Source organism: Oncorhynchus masou, chromosome 1, assembly GCF_036934945.1.
Source record: "Oncorhynchus masou masou isolate Uvic2021 chromosome 1, UVic_Omas_1.1, whole genome shotgun sequence".
Taxonomy (NCBI): domain Eukaryota; kingdom Metazoa; phylum Chordata; class Actinopteri; order Salmoniformes; family Salmonidae; genus Oncorhynchus; species Oncorhynchus masou.
In genome coordinates, this window is record NC_088212.1 from 63,793,247 (window position 1) to 63,820,110 (window position 26,864).

Genomic DNA, 26,864 nt, shown 5'->3' on the forward strand with positions numbered 1-26,864 from the left:
GGCAGGGCAATACGCCTGTATCACTACACGCCTGGCCCTCTTCAACACTACTACTGCTCAGGACCAGAGACAGAGGTAGGACATATAGTTCCATGCCTTATTATTGTTGCTCTTTATGAGTTTCTGCCAGTCAGTTATATACCGCATGTTTCAACTATCACATTTCCTATTGTACCAATTATAACGATAGAAAGCTGGGTTGAATGGGGAATCATGTGTTCTGTACATGTGTCTGAACTTGCTCTCCCCATAGACTTTCCAGTGGGCAGCTTCTTTGTCTAGCAACAGCATCAGCAGTATTACTCTGAGTCAGTCACCTGAATTGATGGCCATAATGTGGGTTGTGAATGTGTGCTTTTGGAGCTACACCTCATCCACGCCCAGACACAGCCTCCTGACGGACAGGGAGGTGGGGAGGGGGCCTCTGCCTCCCTGTGGATGCTGGAGTGGGGATAATTAGCCGTTGCAATGACCTGTGGTGGCAAAACGTCAATATGGGCAGAGGGAGAGAAGAGGGGGACGGCACAACAAAAGCCCCTTTGAGAGCAGCCAGTTTTCCGTGGCAACTGGTGTAGATGAGACCGGTGGAAGGAACATAGAGGAGAGGAGGAGAGAAAGTGGGACACCAGGTCACTCTTTAAATCGCAGTATTTTAATACTCATCTAATATTTTTGTGCCGGCACTCGTCTTCACAGCCTTGTGTGTGTGTGCGTCCTCTATTAATGGCTTCTCACGTGACTTATACCGTCCCTTCCCTGTTTGATAGCTTTTTAATGAGATTGTTGAATTTGTTTAGGGCCCTGCGTGCAGAAGCACCAGAAATACCCCAACGTAATCTCTCCCAGCTCTCCTCGTGGCCGTACCCTAGCAATGATTCGAGCAATCTGAATTAGGAGAATGATCCCAATCTCCCAGGCGAGCCTTTCTCCACCCTGCTGTGTGCAGATCAATACCAGTGCAGATACTCTGGGAGACTGAACATTTCGCCAATCTCTCCCGATCTAGGAGTGAATATTCACCGGCCTCTGTGTAGAGATGACCTCCAATTTGAGTATCGATTGTATGACTGTCAAAGTCCAATTAGCTTAAGGTAAAGGCAGGCTCCCTCTTTGTTTCATTCTCTTGCCTCAGACGTTTGTCCGCAGGCCAAACACAACTCAATGCAAAGCGCTGTATTGAGCAGAGTTCTGTATTCTGTCAAGCCTAATGCAGTAGTGCTAAGTAAGCACTTACATGTGGGTGTGGGTAAGCTACTCGAGAACCTGTCTGCCTCCAATAACAGTAATTGATCAGGTCTTTCAGTGGTGAAGAGATCCTGTGTCCAGTCGCAGGTTCGAAGAAAGAGAGAGAGACTTTTGTGTTCAGCAGGGGAATCAATGTGCATCAACCATTTGTAAAGGCATTGATGCTCTGTTAGGACGAGTTAGACCTAACTTAGCGGTATGCACAGAGCACAGACTCTTTGTTTTGTCAGACTAGTTCTCCTGATCTTTACCACAGTGAGGTGCACATGATGGTTTGGAACGGTTTCCACACTGAGATCAGTACTTCTACGATGCTAGTTGTAAGATGCTGGGGTGTGTATGTGGTTAAAAGCCTTTTATTTTATTATACTTTTTTTAATGTAAGGGGTAGATCAACTTTAATATTGTAGATAGATTGGGCCTTCCATCAATGTAATTGTCTGCATCCTTTCCAATCCCCCATATACTATATATATTTTTTTGTAAATATATCTACATTTTATTTTATAAAATATATTTTACTTTATTATTTTCCCCTAAGGCTACCACCCCTCCCCTAATCTGAGTAAACTAATGGACAGCAACACTTAGGTTTCTACTTCCAGCTTATAAATACTATATACATTTTACCGACATAGTATATTTTTACAACAGTTATCTTTTTTTTGTTTTTAATCCCATCCTTCAGCTACCCTCCCATCTATCTCTGAACACCATCCAGTTGTGATTTCTATTTGCCATATATTTTTCCAACTGTGCTGTGGTGTTTCACAAAAGCTTTTAAACTTTCTATTCTCAAAATGTCTAAAGATTGTAAATTAAAGATAGCAAAAATGTTTAAGACTTTATACTGTTGATTGATTGACTATGACTTTTCAGATCACTCAGCAGTACCATCTGCAGTCCTGAACCGGTGACCAAAAACAAGCTACATATGGACAGTACCAAAACAAATGATCTAATGATTCTGTCTCTTTGCAGCAAAATCTGCAGAGCTGGGATGCTTGTATCCTCCATTTATATAACATTCTATTGATTGCAAGAATTGTGTATAATCATTTAAATTGAAAACAAATCTACGTGTTGAATCCTGCGTTGTTTTGTGTATCAGTTCAAGATCCATGTGCTTTGGAATCGGAGCATCAAAAATCTCTTCCCAACTATTTTGCGATCTATATGGCACAGCTGTCAATTTCTGGTCCTTAAATGAACCTGGTATACTTTTTTTATTCATAACAATTTTCTTTTAACCAAGTATGGTCTTTAATGCAATGCCGACAGACAAGTTCCTTACTTTCTCCCCCTTCCACTTGCCTATTCCATTTTTGTGGTAATACTGAAATTAGTTGGTTGTAATTTTGGGTAGAGCAGTTGTTCAAAAACCTTTATTGGTTCCCTCACTACGTCTTTTTGTTTTGAATGTGATGATGAAAAACTAAACATCCCACCGTGCCTTTCCTTCCTTCCTGTCAGTCATAGTGCATCTGTAATTGGCCCTAACAGGTTTTCACAGTCGGACAACAGAGTGGTTACCTCTCTCACTGTGTCTATTAGGCTCACTCACTGGGGGGCATAACACTTACAAAACTTTTCATCTTTGTAGCCTTCCTGCACTGTATTTAATGGAGCTGTTGTTTGTGATGATTGCACTGTAGCAGTATAGCTCTAATGGTGTGGTTCTCTCTTTCTGCGTTCTGTAGGACTGAGGACCATTTGAGATGCATGGCCTGTAAGCAGCCAGCGCCAGCGATGGCTCAAAGGAAGAGGCCAGGGCCCAGCGGCTCCAGCTGCAGCATGGTGGAGCCCCCCGTCCGGCCCCCCTGCCCCGCCGCCTACCCCCCAGAGCAGCACGACCAGGAGCAGGAGGGTGGGCCGGGGGAGGAGGAGGAGGTCCACTACTGCCGCCAGCAGGGTCTGGAGCCAGAGCTGACGGACAGCCGGCCGGACACACCTACTACACCGGAGCCGCAACACGAGCATGAACACAGCCATGACCACGATCACCCAGACTGCCACGGCCATGATGACCACATTCACAGCGAGGACCACGCAGAGTGCCATGGCCACGACCGCGAGCATGCAGACTGTCACGATCACGGTCACAGTCACGACGATGTAGACTGCCACGACCACGGCCACGTCCACAGTCACATCAATGACCACGACCATGCAGGCTGCCACGGCCACCGTCACGACCACGCTGACAGCCTGGATGGAGACTCCAGCTCTGACTATGTGAACAACACCTCAGAGGAGGAGGACTATGATGAAGGTCTGCCGGAGGAGGACGAGGGCATCACCTACTACATCCGCTACTGCCCTGAGGATGACAGCTACCTGGAGGGCAGCATAGACTGCAACGAGGGCGAGGCTGACTATACCGCCAGCACCGTGCAGCACGTCCGGGCTGAGCCCCCGGGCGACACAGACGAGTGCCAAGAAGCGGTGGAGGAGTGGGTGGAGGGAGAAGGTGGGGTGGAGGTGGGGGAGGTGCGCTGTGAGGTGGTGGAGCAGGACCCAGATGAACAGATCTACGACGTCCTGGACCCCCACCCCGTCCTGCATGAGTCCCCCCCACCCACAGAGGAAGAGGAGGTTGTGAGAGCTGGGGTTGCTTACACTGGGGACTACTATGGCCCAGAGGAGGAAAATGGGAACTCCGTGGTTCACGAATCGCGGTCTCCATACCGTGGCCGTAAAGTGGTAGTGGAGGGGGAGACGGGGGAGGAGGCGGAGGAGGACATTGACCAGATAGTGGCAGAGATCAAGATGAGTATGAGCATGGGTAGTCTGAGCAGTGGTGGTACTGACCAGAGTCCTGACGAGCTGGTGCAAGACAGTGTACCCAGTGATTACCACCCTCCTGAGGCCCACGCCAAGCCTGAGCCTGCCCCCTACACCCCAACCCCACACCGCCACGACAGCAGACCCAAGTCCCTCAACCTCCCCTCCTCCACACGGCACAACAACCCTGAGCTCCAGAAGGGCTTCAAAGTTCGCTCCCGCACCCCGGAGGAGCGACAGCAGTGGGCTCAAGAACAGGTGAGAAGGAGAGGCCATTTTGATAGGTATTTTCTATACACACTCATTGAATCTCCTCTATTGAAATGTGAATGAAAAGTCAGATGTACAGTTTAGGTGATGTGTTGAGAAGGTTGTCAGAATAGAAATCCAACGTTAATCTCTCGTCCAAATTTTAGATCAAGGACCTAGTGATCAAACTGATTTTCACATTTTCACATTTTCAATTCAAAGTTTCTGATGCCTCTAACACTAATCTCCCGGATAAACATGACTAGATTTTGTGGCATTTACCAAAGTATCCATTTTAGAAGCTCTATAACCAACACTTAAACCATGCTTCTCCTTCTTTACACTTTACCCGAGTGGGGGATGGTACAATGCCGCCAGGGAGACATCTGTATAGACTAACGTTATACATTCAAGGTCAAATCGTGGGGCTGATTATATTTGTCCTGTTTCACACATACACAAGTGTGTAACCTGTACAGTGTGTGGTGAAATGGAAATGCGTGTCCCACTCCCCCCCAAGGCACCCTCGTAGAGTGGGGTCACGACATGTGTTTAACACTGCTGGAGGCACAAGATGTACTGCCAGGCTATGTTCAGATTCTCGTGCAGAGCTATGCCATTAGAACTGATTAACTTATTATGGCTGCAATCCTGTTAACGGGAGCGATATGACAACAGCCAGTGAAAGTGCAGGGTGCCAATTTCAAAACATCAAACATCTCATAATTAAAATTCCTCAAACATACATGTATGTCATACCATTTTAAAGCTAATATTGTTGTTAATCCCACCACAGTGTCCGATTTCAAATATGCTTTACAGCAAAAGCACCACAAACGATTATGTTAGGTCACCACATAGCCACAGAAAAACACAGCCATTTTTCCAGCAAAAGATTTTCCAGCCAGAGTCACAAAAAGCACAAAGAGATAAAATGAATCACTAACCTTTGATCATCTTCATCAGACGACACTCATAGGACTTCATGTTACACAATACATGTATGTTTTGTTTGATAAAGTTCATATTTATCAAAATATGAGTTTACATTGGCGCGTTACATTCACTAGTTCCAAAAACATTGAGTGATTTTGCATAGCCAAATCATTCTACAGAAATACTCATCATAAATGTAGATTATAATATAAATTATAAGCATGGATTTATAGATATACTTCTCCTTAATGCAACCTCTGTGTCAGATTTAAAAAAAACTTTACTGAAAAGGAAACCCATGCAATAATCTGAGACTGCGCTCAGAAGTAAACGTCACAATAGCCACAATGATGGAGTCAACATAAACATGAAATTACATGATAAATATTCCCTTACCTTTGATGATCTACATCAGAAAGCACTCCAGGAATCCCAGGTCCACAATAAATGTTTGTTTTGTTCGATAATGTCCGTTATTTATGTCCAAATACCTTATTTTGTTAGCGCGTTTGGTATAAATATCAAAACGCTCATTCTGGTCAGCGTTACGTAGGACAAAAACTTCAAAAGGTTATATTACAGGTCGAAGAAACATTTCAAACTAAGTACAGATTTAATCATTAGGATGGTTTTAACATATAGCTTCAATAAAGTTCCAAACGGAGTGTTCCTTCGTGTCTTGATGAGCAATGGAACGCAAGTGGATACCATGAGGAATAAGCGTGATCAGAAAATGGCTGCCTGTCAGACACCTGATAGATTCTGCTCTCATTCACTCCCACAACACTGTAGAAGTCTCATTCAAATTTCTATGGATGGTTGACATCTCGTAGAACTCCTAGGCAGTGCATCATCATTAATATCTCAAGGGGATTTCATTGGGGACTCTGGTGAATACATACAAAGCTCAGATTTCTCACTTCCTGTTTTGATTTCTCCTCAGGATTTTGCCTGCCATATGAGTTTGGATATACTCACAGACATCATTCAAACAGTTTTAGAAACTTTAGAGTGTTTTCTATCCAATACTAATAATAATATTCATATATTAGCAACTGAGACTGAGGAGCAGGCCGTTTACTTTGGGCAACTCATTCATCCAAGCTACTCAGTACTGCCCCCCAGCCATAAGAAGTTGATTTAAACAAGATCTGCGACAGGGGGATATTTATTATGTGTGAGGTGGTTGACAGGCAGGTTATTGCATTTTAGCTATAGTGCAGCTAGTGAGTTTGTTCCCTTCCCCCAGCCACAGCCAGACACCTTGAGCTCCCCTCTCCCGTCTCCCATGCCCACTGCCCTCATTCAGATCCAGCCTCTCTCTCACACACACACACACACACACACACACACACACACACACACACACACACACACGCCTCTTCCTGTCCTCCACCAAGCTCCTCTGTGTTCTACCATTCTCGCCCCCAGCCCTGCCAGATGGTGAGGTGTGGGGAGAGCCTGAGCGTGTGCCCTGCAGTATGGGATGGCAGCATGCTGATACACACCTGCTCCATCATGGTGTGCATGTGTGTATGCTTGTGGTTGTGTGTGTTGTTGGAGAGAAATGGGACAGGTCACATAACTGGATTATATTGTAAGCAAGCACATATTGTGCAGGAACAGTCACTGACAACAACAAATAAAAAAATCTACTGCCCAGGTTAAATTCGGTGACTGTTTGTGATTTTACTCAGCAGTTGTAAATGTTTTGCTAAATGCTTTCAGCGTTCAGGTACTGGGATTAAAGGCTCACTGAAGTGTTTGAAAACATCAGATTTAGGCTTGATACTTCCTCCTTCCTCAGGGCAGAGATTTGTTTTATCCTGTCAAACAAATGGATAGGATTCTTAATGAATTACTGTGTGCTCACGCTGTTGTGTAGATGTTGAATACTAATCAGGACTTTGTGCGGTGCTGTCACTGTAAAAAGAAGGATTGTTGAGTTATGTAAATATGTATTGAGAGCAATTTCATCATCTTTGTCATGCTTTGCTAAGTAAATGTGAACTGTCATGGCAATAGCGGTATTCAAGTCAACATGTTATTGTGTGTGTGTGTGTAATTCACAGAAACACGTGACATGAATTGAGATCAGTAACTAGTAATAGCATGACCTTATTTTTTACCCCCCCATTACAACTACTCTCTTTTCTTTGACCCATAGAGAAACGTATCAGACTTTACTAATGTTTGTTGGCTGTAGCTCCCTAAGGAACCGCTACTTTTTTTCTCCTTCATTTCTACTGTCTGCTTGGAAATGTATTATTAACTCTCTGTTGCCCGCTGGTCCCTGTTTAACCCCTGGTTTAACCTCCACAGATGACCAACGGTGCAGAGCATCCCAGGAAACAGCAGCGTTCTGACCTCAACGTGCCGCTGGAGAACAACAATGTCCCGGAGGTAAACTGTCTCTGTCTGCAGTCCAAACTTATTGCGACAGATGATATAATGTGGAATACATAACAGTATTATTACTGTCCTGTGCTTGTCCTTCAGAGCCGGTGTCATGGGTGTGAAGGGGTTTTCAGATTATTATCATACAGATTATTTATCATCAAATCAATCTTTATAGAATTCAGACAAAAAATATAATAACAATGAAAATAAAAAGCTGTATCTCAGAGGTTAGCTAGCTAACAATGAACCTGGTTGGTTAGCTCCCAGCAGATTCATGCAGGGTAGTAACAACATGATTTGGCACTATGTTCATTGTTGTTTAACTAGCTAACGTTAGCTGGCTGGCTTGTTAGCTAACGTTATGTGATATATGTGTGATCTTCCATGTTTACTTAGCTAGGTTAATTGTTTTCCTAGCTAGCAAGCTACATGTCTTACGTTAAGTGGTTAAGTGTACAACACCCGTTGAATATGGCCGGTGTCAGTAAACGTCAGCAAAAAAGTGGAACGAAATTGTTACCAGCGGGGCTGGTTAGGCAGTTCTCATGTTATCCAGAGGTAAACTACTCATTGGCCAGAGCGTCAAGTGTGCGCTCTGAATGCGGGGGAAACGAGATGGGTGGGGCTAAAGCTTAAGAGGGTGTGAACGATGTTGAATGGGTGTAGACAAAGAAGAGCTCTTCACTAGATACCAAAACATTCAAAGGCCATTTTCTCAAAAGTGAGTTTACAAGTTTATCAACTTTCACAGCAGAATTACTTCCCCATTGTTCCTCAAATGCAGTGTATGATATACCATTTTGTAGCTCTGAGTCTCTACTTTTATCCAAAATAAAAAACAAATTTCAAATGCTGCTACGTTAGACTGAATACAGGTGGTGAGTCACATATTTACTACACAACAAACATGATATTTTTTTTAATTATACAAACTGAACTAAAAAGCACCCTAAGCTAAAAATGTGTTTTAAAATCTCTTTAAAATATGTCCACAGTTTCGGCCCCCTTCGGGTTCTCTGGCAGGCTATTCCAGAGGCCGGGGGCATAATAACTAAAGGCTGCCTCTCCATGCCTCTTGGTCTTAGGCTTTGAGATCATTAAAAGGCCAGTGCCATAGGATTTATGAGAATCAATTAACTGTGTTTATGAATGACTTAAGTCCCTGTCTCCAGGTAACAGTGTGGTTGTCCAGTTTTCTTAAGGAAATCACCACTGTTATTATTGTGGACATTTCTCTCAGGGACATTCTATACAAGGCTGCTAACCTCATCCCTCACTTCCATTGCTCTGAAAGGAAGGGAATTGGCTGTGCCCTTTTTTTGACTCTGTAGTCAAGTCACTGGTTGGAAGCAGCAAGCTGTGTGTTTACATCAGGGAAAATCACTCAACCTTGACCTGACTGTTCAAATGACACTCTGTGACAAAGCCCTTTCTGCTCTGCGCAACCTCCATAGGAACCCCCAACCCAGTCTTATCATCCTAACATGGTTTTGTCTGGCCAGGCTGTCATTCACACACCACCACTAAGCCTGGAGAGCACAGCCAAACTGCAGAGCAAGGCAGAACTTCACTTTAAAGGTCATCTAGTATAGAGGTCGACCAATTATGATTTTTCAACGCCGATACCGATTATTGGAGGACCAAAAAAAGCAGATACCAATTTAATCGGCCGATTTAAACCCCTCAAAAATGTATTTGTAATAATGACAATTACAACAATACTGAATTAACACTTATTTTAACTTAATATAATACATAAATAAAATCAATTTAGACTCAAGTAAATAATGAAACATGTTCAATTTGGTTTAATTAATGCAAAAACAAACTGTTGGAGAAGAAAGTAAAAGTGCAATAGGTGCTATGTAAGAAAGCTAACATTTAGGTTCCTTGCTCAGAACATGAGAACATATGAAAGCTGGTGGTTCCTTTTAACATGAGTCTTCAATATTCCCAGGCAAGAAGCTTTAAGTTGTAGTTATAATAGGATTATTTCCCTCTATACCATTTGTATTTCATTAACCTTTGACTATTGGATGTTCTTATAGGCACTTTAGTATTGCCAGTGTAACAGTATAGCTTCCGTCCCTCTCCTCGCTCCTCCCTGGGCTCGAACCAGCAACACAACAGCCACCATTGAAGCAGCATTACCCATGCAGAGCAAGGGGAACAACTACTAGAAGGCTCAGAGCAAGTGACGTTTGAAACGCTATTAGCGCGCGCTAACTAGCTAGCCATTTCACTTCGGTTACACCAGCCTCATCTCTGGAGTTGATAGGCTTGAAGTCATAAACAGCGCAATGCTTGACGCACAACGAAGAGCTGCTGGCAAAACGCATGAAAGTGCTGTTTGAATTCATGTTTACACGCCTGCTTCTGCCTACCACCGCTCAGTCAGATACTTGTATGCTCAGTCAGATTATATTAAAATGCAGGACACGCTAAATAATATCTAGTAATATCATCAACCATGTGTAGTTAACTAGTGATTATGATTGTTTTTTTATAAGATAAGTTTAATGCTAGCTAGCAACTTACCTTTGTTAAGGTTTTCTTGCGGTGAAGGAAAGGAGGACCAAAATGCAGCGTGGTTATTTCGATTCATGTTTAATAAAAAGATAAACATAAAAAGATAAACAGCCTTATCTGTTGCAAACAGAGACAGGAACAATCACCCACGAAACACTCGAAGAATATGGCTGCCTAAATATGGTTTCCAATCAGAGACAACGATAAACACCTGCCTCTGATTGAGAACCACTTCAGGCAACCATATACTTTTCTAGATAACCCCACTATACCACAATCCCAATACCTACAAAAAACAAGACAAAACACACCACATAATTAACCCATGTCACACCCTGGCCTGACCAAAAATAAAATAAAGAAAACACAAAATACTAAGACCAGGGCGTGACAACCTTGGCTTACTACATTTGCGTAACAGTGCAACGAGAGAGAGGCAGGTCGTTATTGCGTTGGACTAGTTAAATGTAAGTTGCAAGATTGGAACCCCCGAGCTGACAAGGTGAAAATTTGTCATTCTGCCCCTGAACAAGGCAGTTAACCCACTGTTTCTAGGTCGTCATTGAATATAAGAATGTGTTCTTAACTGAATTGCCTAGTTAAATAATGGTATATAAAAATAAACGTTGTTTTTCTTTTTTAATCGGCAAATCGGTGCCCAAAAATTCCGATTGTTATGAGCAATTAATCGGCCATTCCGATGTATATTTGTGGGAGGCCACTATAGCATACGCTATATTTTATTTTTATATATATATATATATATATATATATATATATATATATATATATATATATATATATATATATATATACTAGGAAGTTGTTGCCCTTTAAGTTATTAAGTGGTTTGATAATGTGGTTTGATAATGCTCCTGGGCCTTCCTCACAGACTGTAATGAACGGCCACACATATATCAGCCTGGACCCTCCATTTGAGTGGCATGTCTTTTAAGTGATGGCCATTACTCAGAGTGCTTTTTCTGTAGAAGTATTGATATACAGTAGTGTTTTACATCTGAAGAGTTAGGCATGTCATGACCCGACATGTTAACATGGACCACTGTTTACAATCAGGTCGATGCCATAAAGTTGTGCTTCCTTTTGATCTGTACTATACACTCTTAGAAAAAACGGATTCCAACAGGGTTGTTTGGCTGTCCCCATAGGAGAACCCTTTTTCGTTCCTGGTAGAACTAATTTTGGTTCCAGGTAGGACCATTTTTAGTTCCATATAGAACTCTCTATTGAAAGGGTTCTACATGGAACCCAAAAGTGTTCTACCTGTACCCAAAAAGGGTTCTTCAAAGGGTTCTCCTATGGGGATAGCCGAAGAACCCTTTCAAGTTCTAGATAGCACATTGTTTTCTAAGAGTGTAGCACACTTCTATGTATTCAGTTTTTGCATCGCTTCTTCCATTTTCTTCCTCATCTGTTGATGAATAGGGTTTGTATCAATTGCATAGGTTACTTTGAACTGATGTTCAAAAATGTTTTGTCTTCTTTGACAGAATGAAGCTTTTAGAGTTTGTTGGCCTGTTGTTTGTTGTGGAAGCCAAAGGCTTTGCAGAGAGGCGGTTTTCCTTTCAGGTTCATGAAATGAGAATGCATATTTCATTCTGCTTGACTAATTCAGAGAGTTCAATCAAGACTTTGTTTTTCAGGAAACTAAGAAGGCTGCATCTTTCCCCAGCTTTGTTGATGGTAAGGTACCTCTACGTCTGTTTATTTTGAGGATGAAATCAAGACAAAAATGAATCAAATTCACAACATCAAAAACAGATATTCCCTGTAAGAGGCTTATCGCTTTGGGTGCAGGAATCTGCTCATTCCAAGGATAGTAGATTTGTCTTTCAAATTCAAGCTCCTTAATAACCACTCAAAATCTAGTTGCAAAATGACAGATCATGGAGTGAGTGAGTGAGTGAGTGAGTGAGTGAGTGAGAGATCAACAAGTCTGCATTTGAAAATTAAGACAAACAGAAAGAAAGTAAATACGAATGATCATATTCATTTTTCACTATCTTTATTTGGACAATTTACCTGAGAGCCATCAAACGTGTCAGTGAGTTTGTCGTCAATGTGGGAGGGCTATATCTAAGCAGGCCAATCCCAGGCCTCTGTGTATGTTTGGTTCGAGAAGTTTTCAAGGCGTTCTTCGCCAAGCCCCTCTCACCACTGGGCAGCGAACAGCAGGGCTTCATCTTCCTGGAGGCTGAGCTGTTTCTTTCTTTCACTTTCTCTGGTATCATGACAGTGCATTGTATCCCTCAGTGGTTGTCACAGAGTCGACATCTACGTATCACACAGGCACATGAATCCCCTGGTGCCTCTCTCAGCTCCCAGCCCACCCGTGGCCATTTTACTGCTCAAGCCTCCGCTGTGATTGTTTCTCTTCATAATACCCAACAGCTACAGAATTGCAGTGTTTTATTTATTCAAATTGTACGCACAGAAGGCTGCCAATACTCATACACTACTGTTCAAAAGTTTGGGGTCACTTAGAAATGTCCTTGTATATGAAAGTAAAGCACATTTGTTTGTCCATTAAAATAACATCAAAAAAGGCGACTCTGGGATGTTGGCCTTCTAGGCAGAGTTCCTCTGTACAGTGTCTGTGTTCTTTTGCCCATCTTAATCTTTTCTTTTCATTGTTGAGTCTGAGATATGTCTTTTTATTTGCAACTCTGCCTAGAAGGCCAGCATCCCGGAATCGCCTCTTCACTGTTGACGTTGAGACTGGTGTTTTGCGGGGACTATTTAATGAAGCTGCCAGTTGAGGACTTGTGAGGCATCTGTTTCTCAAACTAGACACTCCAATGTACTTGTCCTCTTGCTCAGTTGTGCCCCGGGGCCTCCCACTCCTCTTTCTATTCTGGTTAGAATAGAACACAGTGTTGTTCTAGAATAGAACACAGCGTTGTACGAGATCTTCAGTTTCTTGGCAATTTCTTGCATGGAATAGCTTTAATTTCTCAGAACAGGAATAGCCTGATGAGTTTCAGAAGAAAGGTCATTGTTTCTAGCAATTTTGAGCCTGTAATCAAACCCACAAATGCTGATGCTCCAGATACTCAACTAGTCTAAAGAAGGCCAGTTTTATTGCTTCGTTAATCAGAACAACAGTTTTCAGCTGTGCTAACATAATTGCAAAAGGGTGATCAATTAGCCTTTTAAAATGATAAACTTGGATTAGCTAAGACAACGTGCCATTGGAACACAGAAGTGATGGTTGCTGATAACGGCCCTCAGTACACATATGTTGATATTCCATTAAAAAATCTGCCGTTTTCAGCTACAATAGTCATTTACAGCATTAACAATGTCTACACCGTATTTCTGATCAATTTGATGTTATGGTAGTGTACATATATGACCTTTCAACTCAGAGCTTAACTAGAACAACACAGAGATTTCTTTGTTTGGCAATATAAATATGATCTAATATCGTTTATCTTTTCCTGCTCCTTCGTTTCTCTGTCCATCCATTCTCCCTCTCTGTCAGTTCCGGGGCCCTGTGAGCCAGAAGATCTTATTGATGGCATCATCTTTGCTGCTAACTACCTGGGCTCCACCCAGCTGCTCTCTGAGAGGAACCCGTCCAAGAACATCCGCATGATGCAGGCCCAGGAGGCTGTCAGCCGGGTCAAGGTACGGACAGACAGCAGACAGGCCTTCCATCACACACACACACATGCACGCACACACGCACACATAGACACACGCACGCACACACACACTGCACCACCCGTTTCAAATCCTGCAAACAGCTTCCCTTCCTTCCTTTTCATATGGATGTTGTTTTGATCTGGTATATTTTCACTGTGACTCTAGGAACCGTTTTGGAAGATTCCGAGTGAAGGGTGTCTGTTGTGTTTGTTTACACCCCAGGAGACTGTGTTCAATCTAGTAGGATTATTGCTGCTGTACTGTAGGACACACTGGTACTGTGTAATCATGTTCCTCCCCAGTGGGTTAGTTTACAGTCCTTTTAGCTCTGTTTACAACCCACTGTTTCATTTTTATACTGTCAGGATTTAATGATGCCCCTATAGAGGAAACAACCTTTAAGATATTCATCAATATGATTCTAGTATATCTTGAATAAACTTTATGTTCATGTTTCAGGCATATACAAAGCCTGATGGAGACTTCAAAGCTGGTACAGAGTATTGACATAACCTCTGGAAACCTTTTTAAATAGTACTCTAAATGGAACCTCTTGCTGTAGATAGTCTGCAATCTGGCAGACAGAAATACCGTTTTATAAATGGACTTCAAATGTGAGTGCAAGATGCTGGTCTTTTTAATTCAAGTGAGGTCCAGATTGGCCTATTAAATCCACATGGACATCAACGCTGTCTATCTCCCCAGTCAGAGCAGTTTGATATTTTGCCAGAATTAGCAGTCCATTAGTGCTCCAGTTGGGTCAGATTGGGGTAAAGCATGTGTCACATGGTGTTGGTAATGGATTGCTGGCTCACAGAGGTTATGTTTCCCTTTCCATTTCCGTTCCCTTTTCTACATTTATCGTCTGCTATGAATACTGATGGGGAGCAGCCAGAGAGGATGGCCATATTCAAAGCAGACTCCACCACTGTGCATTCCAATCACTTCACTACTGGTTGGTTCTCAACTAGCTCTGGAGTTATGATTGCTTTTGGCAGTCTAGCTTTTGAAAGGCCATTTAAGCAAGGGCCGTTTTCCCTCAGTCTGATAACAGTATGATCACAAATATAGTATTTGTACAGTATGCATTCCTATGCAATGAAATGTGTGTGTTTTTGAAGGAGTTCATGTGTGCCGACAATGTATTATTGAGACCATTGTTGAGACTATACATGACTTTAGGAGCTATACCTATTGGATCAAAGAAAATACAACCCAAGATGATACACCAAATGTTCAAATAACTGTCCAGGCACAATACATTTCCTCTCCCTCTCATGAAAACATGTGCTGGGCTGTATAATGAATATGCTATAACCTAACTCAGTGGTCCACTGGCACTTGGCTGGGATCTACTTTTAGGAACATCCACCTGTGGCAAGGCCTGCCAGTCACTGCAGAGCAGAGATGGGAGTATATGTTAGCTCAGTGGGTCAGATTGGCCCACAGCTCAGTGACACAGTGGCACACTCTCCTGTCCAGCAGCAGTCTGCTTCAGGTGACCCTTCCATCTGGCATCTTTTGTAGGGACATTTGAGTCTTGAAGGCCCCTGCCTCTCTTCCACTGCTGCTGGGATCTGGCTCCATCCATCCTAGTGAAAAGAAATCCAATCTTTTTTTTCTTCTTCATTATCTTTATGTTGGCTGTTCAGCTGTGGAGGAGGCCATCGGGAAGTGTGCCACTTGTTCTCTGCCCTCATCTGAGGAGGAACTACAGATGATGTGTCTCTCCACATATGAATTGGCCATATGTCACTCTGGACGCAGGGGATTGGGCTCTTTTATGTGTTGGTAGCTACCATTTCTTCACACACCAACCCCTGAGCACTGGGACTCGGTACCATTTTTTAGTTCTCAGATCTGAGCCACACCAACAACAACCCACACACAGATTAATTACACTGCTGTCCACAATATTTAGTCGGAAGCTTCAGAGAACAAAGTAAGCCAGACACAAACACACACACACACACACAAAATAATGTTTTCGTATGTTTTATTTATACAGATATTTTTTGGCATGCTCCCATCATTTTGATGTAATATTTATGCAGCTTCATCGCCCACTCCTTTTTCTGCCTGCCTTGATTTGATGCAGTAGATGTAGCTGGAGGACTCAGATGTCTGCTTTGCATTAGAAGGTGGAGGAGTAAATGTGTTACAAACAACCCAGGATCATCACCCCGAAGGCCGTTCTCTGCTCTGCTTCCAAATCAAATCAAATGTATTTATATAGCCCTTCTTACATCACCACACCCTCCTTCTGGTCCTGTGCAGTTGACATACATGGTTAAGGTCTTTTTGTGGGGTTCAGTGTTGGGAAAGGGGGGGATACCTAGTCAGTTGCACAGGAGGTGTGTGATAATCTGAATCTTAACTGAATCTGAATCAACTGAAATAACGGAATTGGTGTTTGTCAGTGTTTTCTGGTCAGCCACCCTACAGTAGGTTTCTCAATATGTTGTTTTTAGACCATTTGAAAACCACTCAGTCACCAACTGTCAGTTTTGACATCCCATTTCTCCAGGGGGATGGTGACTGACGTCATTACAGGACTAAGTCATTGTGTTGCCTTAAATTACATGTCAAGTCATCTCAGAATGCTGGGCTCTGCTGTAATTCCTCACCATTTTCTGAAAGAATGTGTTGTGGACAGGAAAGGTATGCTGAGGATGTCTTGCCTTGACTTCACATTTGAACCTGAAACCCTTTGACAGAGTATTTGCATATGCTACACTCAAGTTCCCTTTTTACTTTGATATTTAGGTGTGGTATCAACTCATTTTTGCATGTCTTTATGATTTGCTGTATTCAAAAGGAAAATAGCAATCATGATCCTTTTAATTGCCGTTTTAATTTGTTTCTGCAGAACACAGCTGTGCCATCGCTCCTATCCTTTTTCAGAGCAATGATACACCTGCTGTTTGGTTGAGTTATTGTCTCTTACTTTTGTTTACTTTCTTTACTTCCTGCCCTCTGTTTTTGCCGCTCCTCCCGTCCCGTGTCTGACGACCCTGTCATGTCCCAACGTCTCCACCCAGAGGGTTCAGAAGGCTGCCAAAATCAAGAAAAAGGCGGTGTGTAAAAACAATCTGATCTGATAAGAACAGAGAGAGGGGCCACCTTGACTCCACCCTCACCCTCCGGCTCCCTGTTCCGTCTGTGTGTTCCGTCTGTGTGTTCCGTCTGTGTGTCTGTCTGTCTGTCTCTGTCTCTGTCTGTCTCACCCTGACACGCTCTGAGCCGTGGAATGTGAGGAGGTGACTAGAGTTATGATGAGAATCTCCATAATCCCACTCCATCTGATTACCCGTCATGCATCACTGAGAGGCTGGACTGTGTGAACTCTGGGAACATCCCTGCAGCTTGTGCTCTGAAAATCAGAGCCAGCAAACGTGAAATCCATTGATGATTTTGATGATGCAAAGAAATATTTGAGCCTACACAGAATTACTACAAATTCTAATTAATACTATTAGACATATCATCAGATAAATTGCTTCATTATATATTGCATATTTAAAGAAACGTGTATATTCTGCTGCTCATTATACACACATCAGTACTTAGTTAATTAACCTAAATCAAACGTGATTTAATTAACACGCAGTGCATGGTGATTAGCGTGAATGCAAACCCCATGCCCAGGACTGGTATTCACACACATTCGCCAGCTTGTAATGGCTTAGCTGCCTTGTTGGCCGACTCTCAACACACCAACATCATGTCGGACCTATTGATGTAAAGCCCCAGAGCCAACCGGGTCACTCTGTGACTATATTGACCAGCCCTCACTGCTGCTGCCTCAAATCCCTTCCACTCTGCTCTGATGTGGATACTGACCCTGTCTGTCACAGAGATGGCTGTTTTTAATTCCACATGTATTCCATGCAGTCCTGCATGCGCAGTCACATGACCATTTATCATGAAAATTAATATTATTATATTATTAGTCCCCATTGTATAGATATAGTAGCCTTCAGAGACCCATTTTGTGTGGAACAATGTGAGCATGACCACCACTCAATAAACAACAACAACATCCATGGCAATGCTACTACCCAATCCTTTAGTAGATATCAATGTGTTACAATGTGTTATAATTCCGATTACGAGATGGAATATGAATGTACATTTTATGGCTGTTCTCTATGGGTGTAGCCATAGTCCAGCACTGACTGAACACCTACTGTAAGCGTGCCAGGAGTCCGCTGGGGGCCCAACCTATAACACCATTACATGATTTATGAAATAGCTTTAAACTGCTCTCAACAGGAGATTAGAGGGCAGCCTGTTAACCGTGGGCCCTTGGTGAGCTCTCCTCAGCCCCCGGCCAGGGTGCTTACAGAACGGGCACCCGGGCCGCTCTCTCCTGCCTCAGGGGGGACTCTGACACACCTGTCTCTCTTTTGTCTCCGTCCAGAGTCCAGAGGGAGACGCACAGACACTGACAGAGGTGGACCTCTTCATCTCCACCCTGAGGATCAAAGTGCTCAACGCAGACACACAGGTGAGTAGAGGTCCTGACTCCAGCCCTGACAGTACCAATCCGATGCAGTGGGGCCATAGCCACGCAACTCCTCTCGGTGACTTTTGTGATGGATTTTGGATGATCATTTTATTTATTGAATCTTTTTTAAATCTGATCTCCCTCTGAGTGAGGATACAAATAAATAAACGTTAAAGGCAGAAAGCCTCCATGGACAGCTGTCAATAAAGTGGGATGTAGCAGGAAGATGAAAGCTGGTTTTAAACACTTTGTATCCCAACCCATTTGATTCCCAATCCAATCCATCTGCAATAATACTTAGTCAGAAATCATCTCGACTCCAAAGTCAAATTATTTAGGACACCCACATCCACATACACCCACACACACACACACACACACACATAGCTTTGAACAGTAATGCAGTTATAAAAGAGGTAAGGTGTAGCACTTTACTTTTGATGTCATGTCTTATGGGAACATAATGGGGAACAAGGTTGTCCAATGTGAGAGGTTCAGCCGCAGTGTTAACAGTGACGTCTCTGGTGTACAGACAAGAGTGCCAGCTGACTGACTGTGAACAGAATGTGTGTCCCTGTCGTTGAGTTGCAGTCCGACTGAACAGAACAGAACAGCAGTGTGTGGGCTGGCTGCCTGGCACAGCCTACTGTAATGTGCTGCAATGCAGTGTCTCTCCACTCCACTCCCTGCCTGGAACAAGGCTACCTGCTTCCCACAACCATCAAGATGGGAGAAGTCCGGTTTTATGGGCCTCTTGGTTAGTTGGTGAGCGGTTGAAATCAGAACTGCAGCACAATGACACTTTCATGTGATTTGTCTTATTTACTTTACCATTTCCTAGATGGAATAATGTCATATTTCATACACACTAAGAACATTTGGTGCCGCGAATAAAAATGTCTGTGCCTCGGTTCAGCCCCTGCTGTCTGTGTGTACCAGAGGGGATGAGAACTTTTGAGAACCTCAGGTTGATTAGAGGTGTGATTCCCGCGCCTCGGCCTTCTGCGGAGCATATGGGCTGAGGGGACATGCATGGAGTCCTGCCACTCTGCTGAGGCTGCTCGCCATAAGAAAGGTGAAAGGTGTTGGGCGCGGCATGCACAGACAAATTGGATCATTCATTCTGCTGACGGACTAATGATGTTTCGCTGAGGAGCGTGCAGGTCGGAGCTGAGCATTCCCGCTCCTCCTCCCTCGCTACCAGACGCTCGTGTGAAGATAAGCACCTTGTCATACTTTGCCTGAGGCTTACAAAGCACACCATGTGTTTCTTTGACTCTAAGCGTCAACTGTAATACAGTAGATATTTTAGTATTTTTATTCTGTGTATTAGTACACCTATTGCGGTGTGTTCGGTCGTCATGATACCCTGTTTGCTGTTCACATGTATGCGTCTACGAGGGAAGGTACTAGTTGTTCGTTATTTGTTGCTGTGGTGGTGTACACAGGAAACTATGATGGACAACGCCCTGCGCACCATCTCCTACATAGCTGACATTGGGAACATCGTGGTGCTGATGGCGAGGCGCCGCATGCCGCGCACAGCCTCCCAGGACTGCATCGAGACCACACCTGGAGCCCTAGAGGCCAAGAAACAGTACCGGATGATCTGCCACGTCTTTGAGTCTGAGGACGTAAGTGAATGCGTGTAAATGTCTGTGATCTGCCCCTTGAGGCTAATATCAAGTGGTAGAATGGATCAGGACCAGGTGAAAGGTTAGGCACAGGACATGTTTCTAAATGTTGAGGTAATGGGTTGTGACTGATTCAGAGATTAGTCACAACAACACATTATGCTCACCAGGGACACCCTCTGACATGTTTTAAATAGGAATTTGTTCTTAACTGACTTGCCTAGTTAAATAAAGGTTAAATAACATTTAAAAAAGAAAAGATGATCCACCTCTGATAGGCCAGTCTCTCTGCCTGTCTCCTCCCCTTGCCAGCGAGCGTCTGCCCCTGCATTGTCGTTGTCCCTCTTCGTCACCATTTCTCTATGCCGAATTAGCTGGTGTGTTATAAAGGACAGTCAGTCTGAATGTTAACACATGAGTCATTTATCCTCAGCTCAGAAGGGACAATTCTATATTTCAACTATGCCTCTCCCAACAGTGTCTTATTACTGTCTACCTATTGCCTGGTAGGCCTGATCCTTGATCTAACGGTCTGGATAAGGGCAACGACTGGCTTTACTGTCCTCATTTGTTATGGGCAGGAATGACTGGGTTGTACCATGGTTTAGGTGTAGGGGATTCCTACAACTCTAATAGCAGGTTGTTTATATCGCCATGACATTTCAATCACTGGTTAACTGCCCCCTGTCCCTCGGCCAGTGTAGATGCGTTGCCAATGTGTGATATGCTGTCTGTCACAGTAATACAGCCAATTTCCACCCATACCACAGTCCAGGATGTGCTTCGTGTCTCTGTCAAAGCCCAGCATGCGGTTGGATGTCAGTTTGTTAACAGGGCAACCACAGCTTCCTTCCTTTGAAAACATATTATTCCCTAAAACTGCCTGAGGGAAGGTAGGAGGTAAATATAGGGAATTATAGGGAAACTGGGATAGAACCACCTCGAATATCATATGATATGCAATTAGATTACTCTCCTTTTCTTCTCTTTAGATCCACTTTTTACAATCAATACCTTCGCTTCATTTTTCGTATAAAATGGCAATCATTGCACCAAGGCTACAGGCTTCATGATGCTTACTACTTTAGCTTTTCAAACATGTTTTGGTCCATTTATATGGTTTTATTAAATGATTCCAGGACAGAGGCTAGTTGTCAGTAATGAAGACATGGCAAATAGGTTTTGACATTTAAATCCAATGTTTTTGGACCTCATATAGTACTTGGCAACAGTGAAGCAACTCCATGTTGCTCCACTGCGTTGATTCATACGACATAAATGAATATTGACCTGTATCCCCCAGTTGCTCTGTGATGTGATTCTCCCCATTGCTGTCACTATGACAGTGTATTGTCAGTGTATTGCTTCTCTGACAAATGCATAGCTGGTTTTATTATATATAAATATAATAACTAGGAGGGGAAAAAGCCTCTCAGACCACAGCAATTTGCCTCAAACACTCATTGGTAAATTCTGTTTTGTATCCTCTCTTCTCATTGGCTCTCCAGGCCCAGCTCATAGCCCAGTCGATTGGACAGTCATTTAGCGTGGCTTACCAGGAATTCCTGAGGGCCAACGGCATCAACCCAGAGGACCTGAGTCAGAAGGAGTACAGTGACATCATCAACACGCAGGAGATGTACAACGATGACCTCATCCACTTCTCAAACTCTGAGAACTGCAAAGAGGTTAGACTCTCATTTAACTGTATAAGGTAACTGTATCATGGTACCTCAGATGCACTGTACAATCTACTTCTCTGAGGACTTTTGGATGCTCAGTCAGTGACCTCTTACTTAGGATGAAAGAGTCTCTGATGACCGGTGAGGCAGTCTAGTTCTGTGGAAGTACTGCACATGGACTGAGCCAATTACCAGAGAAGCTGACAGTGGTCTTATATCCATCTGGCCCTCCTTTGTCCGCACGTTGTTTATGTTCTTCCCACTACACCATTATATTTCTCCCTGATTTATTTTTCTCCTGCCCACAATCGCTTTGACTAGAGGCACTCATCACACTCTCTATCTCTCTTTCTCTCGCTATTGGCTGGCTCCACAGCTGCAGCTGGAGAAGCATAAGGGAGAGATCCTGGGCGTGGTCATAGTGGAGTCTGGCTGGGGCTCTATCCTGCCCACGGTCATCCTGGCCAACATGATGAACGGTGGGCCGGCCGCCCGCTCTGGGAAGCTCAGCATCGGAGACCAGATCATGTCCATCAACAACACCAGCCTGGTGGGCCTGCCTCTCGCCACCTGTCAGGGAATCATCAAGGTGCATGGACAGGGACAGAGTTCTAGGAAAAGTCATTAGTGGTTATTATGGTGACATATTACATTCATTGTGTAACACTACATGAATTCTGCAATTTGATCAAATAATCCACTGACTAAACCCAGTGGAGGTTTCAGGACGCCCTCTGCTCTGTCTGACCACTGTGTTTGTCCATCAGGGCCTGAAGAACCAGGTGCAGGTGAAGCTGAACATTGTGAGCTGTCCCCCTGTCACCACCGTGCTCATCAAGAGACCAGACCTCAAGTACCAGCTGGGCTTCAGCGTCCAGAATGGGATTGTAAGTACGATCAGATCAGGCACTACAGTTTAGCCCTGTGTGCAATGTCAAACCATGAACACAGTACAGTAATGTTTTCATTCAAGTCATCACTCAACAGCAAAAGGCCTTGACAACTCTTCTTTTTGTCTGTTTTCGGGATACTGTGTTCTCACGCGTAGGTTGAATAACACAGGCTGAGATAACAATCTGTGACTGGTTGAAAAATGTTTTGGATGAGATTCTGGACTACATCAATGTCTTTGTCCAATGAAACTTCAATTCCCTCAGGAGGATTTCAGCGGACGTTAACTGAATAGGAGAAGACAGCCCCGTCAGTGATGTTTGTTTTCTCCTCTCAGCTGGTACAGTCTAAAGAAACCAATTCTGAGGGAAATAATACCGTGTTTAAACGACATGACAGGCTGTTAGCCTATAGGTCTGTACGTATGTGATTTGCATCATGAGCGTTACAAGCTTTGGTGGGAAAAAAACATGCCGCACACACACGCATTTTAGTGTGTTCCTCATACCACTTTATTCAAGTCTCTGCTGTGTTCAAGTTATCCTCTGTGGCACATTGCTTCTATGACACAAATGGTCAACTCTTTAGAGCAATATTTATATAGCCTGATAATATCCCTTTAAAATCCTATTTACATTTTTTTTTAAATCCAGATGTAATTGCGGTTTTATCTCTTGTGGCTATTGTTGCACTGAGGCTGAAGCTAGGAGCTTGCTACTGCATACAGATGAACCTCACAATGTCATTCACAGAGCTCAAATCCCACCCTGGCCTCTCCCTATCAGGATCACATGACCAAATCCATGAACTATCCTTGACATTTTAGCAATACAACTGTTCCAGAAGATTTAATGGAACAACGTTGCATCATTGCTTTATTCCCCTTTTAGAACTGCCCCTGTCTTGTTGCCCCTGGGGGTGAGTGACTGCCATGAAGGATAATATTCACCTTCTGTTTGTCATCTTCACCCACAGATCTGCAGCCTGATGCGGGGGTATTGCTGAGCGGGGGGGTGTCCGGGTTGGCCACCGCATTATTGAGATCAATGGCCAAAGCGTGGTGGCTACAGCACATGAGAAGATTGTCCAAGCCCTCTCAAACTCTGTGGGCGAGGTGAGGGTCCGTTCAGATACACAGATAGAGTTCATAAAGGAGCTCAGAGGACACCACAATCAAATAGTATGAGAATTCACAAAACTAGATTCCTGGCCTATGCAGGAATGAGCATAATATGCATTCATCAATACAATCATTAGGCTGTAAGCGTGTGCCTCTAAGCTTGATTATTTTCAATAAAGATAAAACAGCAAGCGATAGATGCAAGTGCCGAGCTAAATGTTTGTTTTCTGTCTTTTCCTAAACCAGATTCACATGAAGACAATGCCAGCGGCCATGTTCAGACTCTTAACAGGACAGGAGACTCCTATGTATATATAAACCAAGGACAGATCCCATTTCCCTCCACAGAGGAGCTGTAAGCAGTGGTTGTTTACAGTCCAGTTGGAGAGCTCTAGGTGGACAAGATTAACAGACTAATGAGTGTCTGAGGATGGCTAGTGAGCCAGGGATTGTCTTTCTTACTGTTGTGTCACTGACTTATCATTTTTTCCCTCCATCTTTTCTGAGCTAACATTCATTCAACTGACACTCACGATATTTTGCTGATGTTAACCCTAAAGAGGGTCATCTGGGCAGAAGGTGTTTACGTTATTTATTTGTGTTTTTTTTGTTTTTTTTTGGACGCCTCACAATGTATATTTTTATATTCATATCAATGTCATATTGTACCTGCATATTGTTTCTTTAGTTCTCTTTGCTTTATTTAATTTTCATGTAAATACATATTTTGCTAATGCATCGGAAGTAATGGGGAAGGGTCATGGTTGCTTTGTAAATATTTATTGACTTTTTGATAGCAGGGAAGAGAGCCCTTGACCGCTAAAGGACGGTTGAAATCGTGCTGTCAATATAGTTTAGATGGACATAAAAGGGAATTTGGGAGTGACTTGGGTAATATAATTTTGTTTATATACAGTACCAGTCAAGATTTTGGACACACCTACTCATTCAAGGGTTTTTCTTTATTTTTTATTATTTTCTACATTGTAGAATAACAGTGAAGAAAGACATCAAAACTATGAAATAACACATGGAGTCATGTAGTAACCAAAAAAGTGTTAAACAAATCAAAATACATTTTAGATTTTAGATTCTTCAAAGTATCCACCCTTTGCCTTGATGACAGCTTTGCACACTCTTGGCATTCTCTCAACCAGCTTTACCTAGAATGCTTTTCCAACAGTCTTGAAGGAGTTCCCACATATGCTGAGCACTTGTTGCCTGCTTTTCCTTTACTCTGCGGTCTAACTCATCCCAAAACCATCTCAATTGGGTTGAGGTCGGGTGATTGTGGAGGCCAGGTCATCTGATGCAGCACTCCATCACTCTCCTTCTTGGTCAAATAGCCCTTACACAGCTTGAAGGTGTGTTGGGTCATTATCCTGTTGAAAAACAAATGATAGTCCCATTAAGCGCAAAACAGATGAGATGGTGTATCGCTACAGAACACTGTGGTAGCCATGCTGGTTAAGTGTGCCTTGAATTCTAAATAAATCACAGTGTCACCAGCAAAGCACCATCACACCACCTCCTCCATGCTTCACAGTGGGAGCCACACATGCAGAGGTAATCAGTTCACCTACTCTGTGTCTCACAAAGACTCAGCGGTTGGAACCAAAAATCTCAAATTTGGACCCATCAGACCAAAGGACAGAATTCCACTGGTCTAATGTCCATTGCTCATGATTCTTGTCCCAAGCAAGTCTCTTCTTCTTATTGGTGTCCTTTAGTAGTGGTTTCTTTGCAACAATTCAACTATGAAGGCCTGATTCATGCAGTCTCCTCTGAACAGGTGAGGTTGAGATGTGTCTGTTACTTGAACTCTGTGAAGCATTTATTTGGACTGCAATTTCTGAGGCTGGAAACTCTAATGTACTTATCCTCTGCAGCAGAGGTAACTGGGTCTTCCTTTCCTGTGGCGGTCCTCATGAGAGCCAGTTTTATCATATTGCTTGATGGTTTTTGCGACTGCAAATTTTTCTTGAAATGTTCTGGATTGACTGACCATGTCTTAGAGTAATGATGGACTGTAGTTTCTCTTTGCTTATTTGAGCTGTTTTTGCCATAATATGGACTTGGTCTTTTACCAAATAGGGCTATCTTCTGTATACCACCCCTATCTTGTCACAACACAACTGATTGGCTCAAATGCATTAAGAAGGAAAGAAATTCCACAAATGAACTTTTAACAAGGCACAACCTGTTAATTGAAATGCATTCCAAGTGACTACCTCATGAAGCTGGTTGAGAATGCCAAGTGTGTGCAAAGCTGTCAAGGCAAAGGGTGACGACTTTGAAGAATCTCAAATATAAAATATATTTAGATTTGTTTAACACTTTTTTGGTTACTACATGAATCCATGTGTTATTTCATAGTTTTGATGTTTTTACTATTATTCTACAATGTAGAAAATAGTAAAACATAAAGAAAAACCTTTGAATGAGTAGGTGTGCAAACTTTTGACTGGTACTGTATATCAAGCCAATGCTAGCAGTAGAGGTTGTATGTTACAAAACGCCATATCCCTTCCGATTTGAACTTTTTCATTTTACATTAGTTCCACCTCGTCATGACAACAAGTCATGAGGTAAATGTTACTGACTAGTGTGCAAGTGTTATTTTTAACTTCCTTATGGCAACACAATTTATTGGACAGCACTGTCTCGCACACATTTTAATAACAGTTAATTCCAAACTATTGAACTTAACATTGCTTATTCTTTTGAAAATCAAACCGATGTATGACACTTGAACGGGTAGTTTCTATGTGTGCTATGTTCATCTTGTGTGTTTCACCCCAACAGAAACTCAGTTGAGTCGATTTGTGAATGTATTGTGTTGTAAGAACTGTGTCCATTGCCATAAGCAGTATTAGAATGTCTGTACATAAAGAGAACTTTGTCTAGGATTGTGCTCATAAGCGTCACGGTTAGTCACTGCAAACATCCCCACTTCTGCTGTGTCGGGCTTCAGCCTTGAGAGAAAGATGAACAAAGAATCCCACTGTGACTGAGGAAGCCTTACGACTGAGTATTGCTTTTAACATGCATTGTACTAAAAATTACATTGGAAAAATTAACATTTATCTGTGTGCATGCCTCATGATAGTATCAAGTCATTATGGCAAGATAACAATAAAATCTCAAATAAACCCCCATTTCTGTTTGATGACTCATTGGAATATATTTGTTTTACTGTGAATTGTGTCATTAGG

At 42.9% G+C, this 26,864-nt stretch overlaps 1 protein-coding gene across 1 annotated transcript; it reads left to right on the forward strand.

Moving 5' to 3' along the window:
• apba2b (amyloid beta (A4) precursor protein-binding, family A, member 2b) lies at nt 1-26,830 on the forward strand. Its single transcript, XM_064977120.1, is given in 14 exon segments — nt 1-75; nt 2,946-4,287; nt 7,537-7,617; nt 11,808-11,847; nt 13,649-13,794; nt 16,854-16,889; nt 18,236-18,322; nt 19,771-19,956; nt 21,465-21,644; nt 22,015-22,227; nt 22,406-22,525; nt 23,505-23,518; nt 23,520-23,643; nt 23,896-26,830. Coding segments are annotated over 13 exon segments (2,619 nt in total). The 5' UTR covers nt 1-75; nt 2,946-2,967; the 3' UTR covers nt 23,968-26,830.
• The last annotated feature ends 34 nt before the right edge of the window (nt 26,831-26,864 follow it).